The sequence below is a fragment of the Atta cephalotes genome (genome assembly GCF_000143395.1).
Source record: "Atta cephalotes unplaced genomic scaffold scaffold00033, whole genome shotgun sequence".
In the NCBI taxonomy this organism is placed as follows: domain Eukaryota; kingdom Metazoa; phylum Arthropoda; class Insecta; order Hymenoptera; family Formicidae; genus Atta; species Atta cephalotes.
In genome coordinates, this window is record NW_012130097.1 from 1074546 (window position 1) to 1083442 (window position 8897).

The 8897-nt window shown below is 31.2% G+C and overlaps 2 protein-coding genes across 2 annotated transcripts in view; both read left to right on the forward strand.

Moving 5' to 3' along the window:
• The window catches only part of LOC105621342 (serine/threonine-protein kinase grp), a 3887-nt gene extending 1685 nt beyond the window's left edge, over positions 1–2202 (forward strand). Inside the window, 5 exon segments of the mRNA XM_012202808.1 lie at positions 155–475; positions 736–939; positions 1499–1704; positions 1803–1937; positions 2005–2202. Coding sequence (XP_012058198.1) covers positions 155–475; positions 736–939; positions 1499–1704; positions 1803–1937; positions 2005–2202 — 1064 coding nt within the window.
• A 1159-nt stretch (positions 2203–3361) lies between these two features.
• On the forward strand, positions 3362–7636 carry LOC105621344 (histone deacetylase Rpd3-like). Its single transcript, XM_012202810.1, has 9 exons — positions 3362–3538; positions 4718–4830; positions 5158–5275; positions 5358–5731; positions 5816–5963; positions 6105–6390; positions 6466–6694; positions 7379–7469; positions 7566–7636. Exons 1-9 carry the CDS (start codon positions 3475–3477, stop codon positions 7634–7636), a joined length of 1494 nt encoding a protein of 497 aa, XP_012058200.1. The 5' UTR covers positions 3362–3474.
• The last annotated feature ends 1261 nt before the right edge of the window (positions 7637–8897 follow it).

Genomic DNA, 8897 nt, shown 5'->3' on the forward strand with positions numbered 1-8897 from the left:
ATATATATATATATATATATATATATATATATATATATATAGTATATATATAGTATATATATATATATATATATATTTTATNTNTNATTCCAGTTTCTAATTTTAATCATGGTTTAAGAAAATTATAAAAATGAAAGACTAAATTTTATTACAGAACCTGATATCGGTATGCCGATGTGGGGAGCTCAGAAGTATTTTAGACAATTAATTTATGGCGTGGAGTATCTACATAGTCGCGGAGTTGCGCATAGAGATCTCAAACCAGAGAATTTACTTTTAGATAATAATGATAATTTAAAGATAAGTGACTTTGGATTAGCAACGATATATCGTATGCAAGGTAAAGAACGTCTTTTGGAAAAGAAATGTGGTACTCTGCCTTACGTTGCACCAGAAGTGCTGGTAAGAGCGTATCACGCAGAACCTGCAGACATATGGTCTTGTGGAATTATTCTCGTGGCTTTGTTGGCTGGAGGTAAATGCCCCCTGTAAAATTGCATACGTGAAATATTAAAAAATTGCTTCATCTGTCTTTGATAATCTTTATGTTAATCTTATGAATAAATATATGCATAATTTATTAATTTTACTTCACATTGAAACTTGTGTGTGTCGGTTGAAAACTACAAAGAAATTTTAACATTCAGTCAATGTGCCTTTGATTTGAAATTTATTGAATATCTAATACTTAACTTACATTCCTTAGTTTTTAACTGGTCCATATCTGAAATATAGAACTGCCATGGGACCAACCCTTGGCAGAGTGTCCTGAATATATTGCATGGAAAAACGGAAAATATATGTCTCTTACACCGTGGAAAAAACTGGACAATTCGTCGTTATCATTAATAAGAAAAATCCTTATGGACTCGTCATCGGCAAGATACAAAATATCAGACATTAAGCAACATAGGTGGTTTGTCACGAGTTTTGCCAAAGGTAAAACTGCATTTTGGATCGGTACTGTTAGAAAAATAGGTTCAATATCTAGCATAGGTTCCTACATTTTTAAAAATTAATATCCCTAGAAGATTAACATTGGAGGCACCTGGATAGTATTTACTTAGTCAGGTACTGAGTGACTCTGAGTATTAATAAAATTACTCAAAGGAACTCGGTACCTAATTTAGTGGATACTGTATACAACGAATTCTTATTGCTTTTTTACGTGAGTGCTTTATTAATATTAATTAATAGGATTAGAAAGCATTAATAACACAGATTTTTGTAGTCAGCAGAGCTCTTGCCTTTTCTTTGGTAATACAGCTCTATGAGTTTAATTTAAGTATCATAAAGCTAGATTACCAAAGCAGAGAGCATTGGCATATACTTCTAAGATAACACATGTAAATTTCAACTGAGTTTTATGTAGAATAACATTGTAATAATTGGTTGAGTGTGATAAGTAGACTATATTTTTTGCAAAGTCTTATATTTTAATAAGTATTATGTTTTGCACATAAAATACAGATAAGAATGAAGTATTCATAATTTACAGATGACGAAGCAGACGGACGTAATTATCGAATAGAGGATGAAAATCTAAGAAATGTTTGTTTGTCCCAACCCGAATTCCCCGGGATAGAAAGTAGTGATACAATTCAATTCAATTTGGACAGACGTCCAATGTTTTCATTTTCTCAACCCGCTCATGTGGAAGATCTTTTATTGGGTACACAGTTACAATTTACACAACCCAGTCAGGTAAGATCTTTACTAAATGGACTTTGAATTAATTTATCATTACATTGATAAAATATTTCTTATATAATATTAAATAATTTTATGTATTCTGCTTGCAGCAAAACCCCTTTCAAAGATTAGTTCGCCGAATGACTAGATTCTTTGTTAAAACAGAATGCAAAGAAATTGTAAAGAGGCTAATAAAATATTGCGAGAAAGAGAATTACGCTTATCGCAATAATGAGTCTGGCGTGGTAAGACATTATATAATACAGAAATAAATTCAAAAGAATATTGAATGATAATGTTGTATGTTTACAGGTAACGATATCGACTGTAGATCGACGTAAAATGTCTCTAGTTTTCAAAGTGAATTTTATGGAAATGGATGGAAATATATTAGTCGATTTCCGGTTGTCTAAAGGATGTGGTTTGGAATTCAAAAGAACGTTTATTAAAATCAGATGCGCAATGGAAGATGTTATTCTGAAGAGTTCTGTAGTATATTCGAAGAGCTAATAATGACAAAACCGTAAATAATTATGTATAGAGATGTAATTTGTATTTTTTTTTAAATATATTTTTTTATAACATTTTTAAAATCCTTGATTCTCTGTACTATATTTCTCATGTCTTTAAATAATTTTGTGTTAAAAGTTAATTTATTTTTGCCTTGTCATTTTTGTTAAGAGGATTGTAAATTTTTAATGAAATATCAAGCATTAACATTCGCTGATTTCTGGAAAAGAGAGTGAATAAAATGATACTTTCATTCAAAATATTAGGTGTAGTAAAAAGAAATCCATTATTTTTGCATGAAATTGAATGGAAAAATAATGGATTTCTTTTTACTTCACCTAATATATATTATGAATATGTTAGAAAATTCGCTAACTACTAAAAATCTAAAGTATATATGTAACATTATATTACAGATATTTAATACATTTAATTTAAATAAATGAATTATTTGAAGCAATAGTTTTGTATAATCTATCAATGATCTAAAGAGTTTATTGATTTATTACTCACTACTAATAAAAATAATAAATAATATTAGTAATACTAGTAATTGAGCTATTTCTTTTTTACTTTTGTATTTATCTTTATTTTATATATGTTGTACTCCTAGAATTCCTCATGATGATGGAATTCCTTCTACCATGATCTTTATAATCCTCATTGCCAATGAAATAACTGTAATGTCTGATGATAAAGAAAAAATAAATACAAAAATAAAAAAGAACTGTATATAAAGCTACAAAATTATGTTATATGCATTTCATTTTCGCTATAAGCATCATTTTATCCATGTTATCGAATATTAAACAAGTAGAGTTTTAATATGAATGCATTTATTATTAATTAACAATTTTAAAAAATTATATTCGTCATGCATTGACGTAATTCAACAAAGAATTGATTAAATTATGTAGCTCGATATATTATCTTGAAATAAGATAAAAATTACAAAAGTGAGTAAATTCTTTAGAATACTTATAATTTCATTGGTCATACACCTAGTAAATTTATTTACTTTTGTAATTTTCAATTCATTCAAGATACACAATCGACTGTTGATTTCCAATCTTGTTAGCGCAATGTCTATGGAAGAGATGTAGCATCGCGCCGCAGCGCTATCTTTGTGCTAAGCTAATAACTCGTATACGACGAGTATTCCGACGCATGCGCACGCAGTCGTTGTAGCGACGCTGTGTCTGTGGTGAGAGCAGCGACACTCCGCGGTCCTCATTTAATTCCGTGCCCGAGCATTTTGTCAATTTCATCGAAATGGATCCAGTAAAAATGTCTATGCAGCCGCATAGCAGGAAACGTGTCTGCTACTATTATGACAGTAAGTTACCGAAGAAAATCTACCGCACTTTGTGATCCCGCGAAAAACACCGCATGCACACATACACGCATGGAGGGAAGCTTGTAAAATGTGTTTGCGCCGTTCGCGCTTACCGCCTCTATTTCACTGTGTCTAATTCGGTATCCGTTAACGTTTTGCCCCATTCACGATTTATCAGCAACAAATCTGTCGAAGCACGACCTTCGTAGCGTATTATATCATAATTTTCATGCTTTCTGAAGTAGATAATACGATTTTTGTAACGTTAAGACGACAGATTCTCAGCCGCGGCTACGTACGATCGTAGGCAAGCTTGGGCAAGAGTGTCGGCCATTGCTATATATATGTACAGTCACCGTATACTTAAGCACTTTTGACGTTATCGAATCAATATATCTCCTACTACAAATAACAAGTTTATAATCTACCCCTGACGACTGCGACTGATAATTGAAGAATTTGATTTGATATAATCTTTTGTAGGAATTGGATCATACAATAAAACTTGGACATTCTACAAGTCACGAATTTTTTAATGTATATTACCATATGTGGCGATAATTATGCTTCGAACTGTAACTCTTCTTAGTCGCGAGACAAGGGTTTTGTCACAAAAAAAGTGAAATTAGTAATCTGAATCTCGGATAATAGTAGATTAGGTTATGAGAAACATAGTGTGATTTTATGTGATTATTGACTAATACGAACTGCAAGAAATCATTTCTCGTATGTAATTCACGCTTACCGAAGAGATTTCCCTCTGAAAATGATATTTCGGCGAACGGTGCGACAACTGATACTGTTTTTGTGAGGTTAACGCGAGAGACTCTCAGGTGTGCTCCGACACATCGTAGCTCGTCAGCCAACTTGCATTGTTTGATGAATTTATTTTTTTTTATTGCAGTAGACTCTACGTTATATATTAGAATTTTCTTTCTCGCTTTAGCCAAATATCAAACATATTTCACCTATATTTTCTCTTTAGTTCTACAAGTTTATAAAAATTTTACACTTTATACTAGTTTTATACTAGTTTAACTATAAAAAATAGACAATAATAGCCTTGTTAATAGCTGAAATTTTTGCACAGTTCATCTTTTAAAATAATCTTATAACAGAATATTTCATGTCTTGAATATCACATTAGTCCATTTATGCACGATTCTTTAATATGTCTAGGTGATATTGGAAATTACTATTATGGCCAAGGACATCCTATGAAGCCACATCGTATAAGGATGACGCATAATTTACTTTTGAACTATGGACTTTACAGGAAGATGGAAATATATGTAAGTGCTCGTTTTCAGATTTTTACAAAAAGCACAGTTAGAGTGTTCGTCAAAAGTTTCCAGCCAATGAGTAATTTTATTGTATTTCTCAGATAAAGAAACAAATAAAGATCTAATATATAAGTATTTAATATATTTTAATATTTAAAATATGTTCTTAAGTTAATTACAAATGATACAAGAATTTTATTAATTTATAATAAACTGAAAAACAAACGACAAATTATCATAAAATTATGTTGATTGGAAATTTTTGACAATCACTGTATATATTTTATTATATTGAATGAAATATCATAATTTAACTATACTTTATTGTTATTTTAGCGACCTCATAAAGCCACAGCAGATGAGATGACGAAATTTCATAGTGACGAGTATATTAGATTTCTGAGATCTATAAGGCCAGATAATATGTCGGAGTATAACAAGCAAATGCAACGATGTAAGATATCATTATTGAATAAATTATAATTATTAATACTGAATTCGAAAGCATTTATTGCACTTCTTTCTTTCTGCATTAGTTAATGTGGGAGAAGACTGCCCCGTTTTCGATGGTTTGTATGAATTTTGTCAATTATCAGCCGGCGGATCTGTAGCCGCTGCTGTAAAGCTTAATAAGCAAGCTTCTGAAATTTGCATTAATTGGGGCGGCGGTTTACATCACGCAAAAAAGAGCGAAGCTTCCGGCTTTTGTTATGTAAATGACATTGTGCTTGGAATATTGGAATTGCTGAAGTATCATCAGAGAGTTTTGTATATCGATATTGATGTTCATCATGGCGATGGCGTAGAAGAAGCTTTTTATACAACGGATAGAGTAATGACTGTTTCATTCCATAAGTATGGCGAATATTTTCCTGGAACAGGAGATCTTCGTGATATTGGGGCAGGCAAGGTAAAAAAATTACTTTTTTATTCACACAATATATCTAAAATAATAAATCATTAAATGTACATGGTTATTTCTTATTATTAACAGGGAAAATATTATGCGGTTAATATACCTTTGAGAGATGGCATGGACGACGATAGTTATGAATCGATCTTTGTCCCTATCATTTCAAAAGTGATGGAGACATTTCAACCTTCTGCTGTTGTTCTACAGTGTGGAGCTGATTCATTGACTGGTAAGACTTTAAAAAGTAGTTATTATCACAATGAAATTATAAAACTTACTAGTAGTTATTATCATAATGAAATTATAAAACTTACTAGTAGTTATTATCACAATGAAATTATAAAATTTTTCATATAAATACTAATTGTAGGCGATCGACTGGGATGTTTTAATTTAACTGTAAGAGGCCACGGTAAATGCGTGGAGTTTGTGAAAAAATATAATTTGCCTTTCTTGATGGTTGGAGGTGGTGGTTACACCATCAGAAATGTGTCCAGATGTTGGACGTACGAAACATCAGTTGCTCTCGGTTGCGAGATCGCTAATGAGCTTCCGTATAATGATTATTTTGAATATTTTGGCCCAGACTTCAAATTACATATTAGTCCATCGAACATGGCGAATCAAAATACTCCTGAATATCTAGACAAAATAAAGTAAGTATTCTCGCAATATGTTTAGTTTGATATGGATATTATAACAAGCTAATTCATCATTGCATTTATTTATAGAACGAGGCTATTTGAAAATTTAAGAATGCTACCTCACGCGCCTGGCGTACAAGTTCAGGCAATACCAGAAGATGGTGCGGTTATTGAGGATTCGGAAGCTGAAGAAAAGACAAATCCAGATGATAGATTGCCCCAACGCGACCTAGATAAAAGAATGCAACATGAAAACGAATATAGTGATAGTGAAGACGAAGGCGAAGGTGGGCGAAGAGATAATAGATCGTACAAGGTATCATCTTTATTCTATTAAAACGTAATGGTTATAATGCACAGAGCCAGCGATCTGTGTGTGGAGTGGTGAGTTTATTCACTCTACACATGTGAATTTGGCATGTGTTGAATTTCCACATACATTGAGCTACATCTAAGCTAAAGTTTTAATAAGTAATTTATTGGATTTTTTTTATTGACGATATCTCAATGAACAATGCTGCGCGCTCTGATTGGATCTTGGCGGAATCTCCTTTTCTCTGGACGATCACTCAAATATGACAAGGACCACATTTGATGTAGAGACAGACGTATACGTGAATACAATGCTTCGAAATAGTTTGAACAACCATAATTAATTTTTTTAAGGAAGAGGAGAAATTGAAATGATAGATTTAGAAGAACTTATAAATAAATTCATAAATAAAAAAATAATATTCAATGAGTTCCATTTGCAATAAATAAATAATTGAAAGAAACCAAATACATATGTGTACTTTATTTACTTTTTATTTATTATTATATATATAATATATAAAAAATTTATTATTTTTTAAATTTAACTTTAACTAAATCCCCCCGTACATTGACCACGTCATACATATGAAAGATTTATTTCGTTGGCTCTGATAATGCATAATTCTACAGATTTAGAAAAATACGGATGTAAAAATATTCTTATTTTATTCTCATGTTAATCTAGGGATCTAGGAAGCGACCCCGTTTGGAAAAAGGTCAAGAGGCCATGGATACCGACTTAAAGAAAGATGAAGATACAAAGGCAGAATCAAAAGGTATTAAATCGTAAATATAAGCATTTCTTTTTGTATTATATTTTCAATTAATGTTAGGGGAAAAATATAATGATTATTTGAATTTTTTTTATTTAGAAAATGAGAAGGACGATAAAGTAAATCCCACGAATGAGGAGACTAAGAAAGACGGCGGGGCGAATCCCTGATAGATAATTGCCCCGGAGCATCTGAGAAAATGGAGAAACTCTTATTTAAATTAAGTAATAAATAAGTTTAAATAACTTAAATAATGGCAGCATACCATGCATGAATGTGTTATCTGCTGCCTCTACCTCGCGCGCGCCCTACAATACGAGATCATTATGTTTTTATCAAAAATCTTGAAAATGTTTAGACGTCTAGAAATATTGGATTCATTCCTGAAACGTCATTCTCATTGAAATTGACACGTATGAGCGTGTACATAGCTTATAATATATATCCTGCAATTTTAATCATAGACCGTTAAGAGTTTCCGAAGTGTATCTCTGAGTGTTCTGAAATGTTTTTTTGGAAGGTGATTTGGAATTACCGCACAAAGATGATTAAAAATATATAAGCAAGACAGCATTTTGATCGATTCGTCAAAATTTTATAATTTGATCACGATTCTTTTTATATATAATCGTTATAGCATATTACTTCTACTTATAACTTAATTTTTCTACAAGAGATCATAAATAGATTGCGACTTTCAAGATTTTATAAATACTCCAAGAAATTTACAGAAATACAGAGATATTTCATGATTGGATCATAAAATATTTCATGATTGGATCATAAAATATTGACGATCGATTTAGAATATCAACAAGATTACATTATACAGCCTGAATGCAATCAAACGTACATGCATTTTGTTAGCGCGATTGATATAATTTCGTACGTCTTCTTATCCATTCACAATTAATTGATTAATGTCTCGATAGAGACCATCCTACACAATTTATTGAGAAAGGGATAAAACTATCTCTTAACCAACTGTTCTTAAAAATTATGCGTTGATAAGTTTGCTTCCTATTCTTGTACATAATACACAAATAAACTTTGAAGGATATTAATCCTTGCATGCAATAACAATATTGTAATCCTAATGATGTTCTTTATAAAATTGTAAAATACGTCTTACATTACTCGAAAAATTCGTGAATGTTCCTTTGGCTACCCCTCTAGTTTTATTTGATGAATTGTAGTGAATATTGTTAACTTGTTACACATTTGAGAAAGCGGGAAAGATATAAGAAATATTTGTAACTTGATAGAATTAAAAATTTATGTCTATTTCATTAGATTTCCTAGGAAGAACTTGTGTCGCAAGTTAATTCTCATATTCTAAGACTAAATAAACTAGAGAGGTATCTAAGCTCGTATTCACAGTTGTAGATCGAGCACGATTGATCTTCATTTTAGACGAGCTAGATTTGAACC

Coding starts and splice junctions, on each gene's coding strand:
- LOC105621344 (XM_012202810.1), top strand. CDS start 3,475: ATGGATCCAGTAAAAATGTCTATGCAGCCGCATAGCAGGAAACGTGTC. Junction 5,732..5,815: donor GTGATATTGGGGCAGGCAAG/GTAAAAAAATTA, acceptor TATTATTAACAG/GGAAAATATTATGCGGTTAA. Junction 6,695..7,378: donor GAGATAATAGATCGTACAAG/GTATCATCTTTA, acceptor ATGTTAATCTAG/GGATCTAGGAAGCGACCCCG.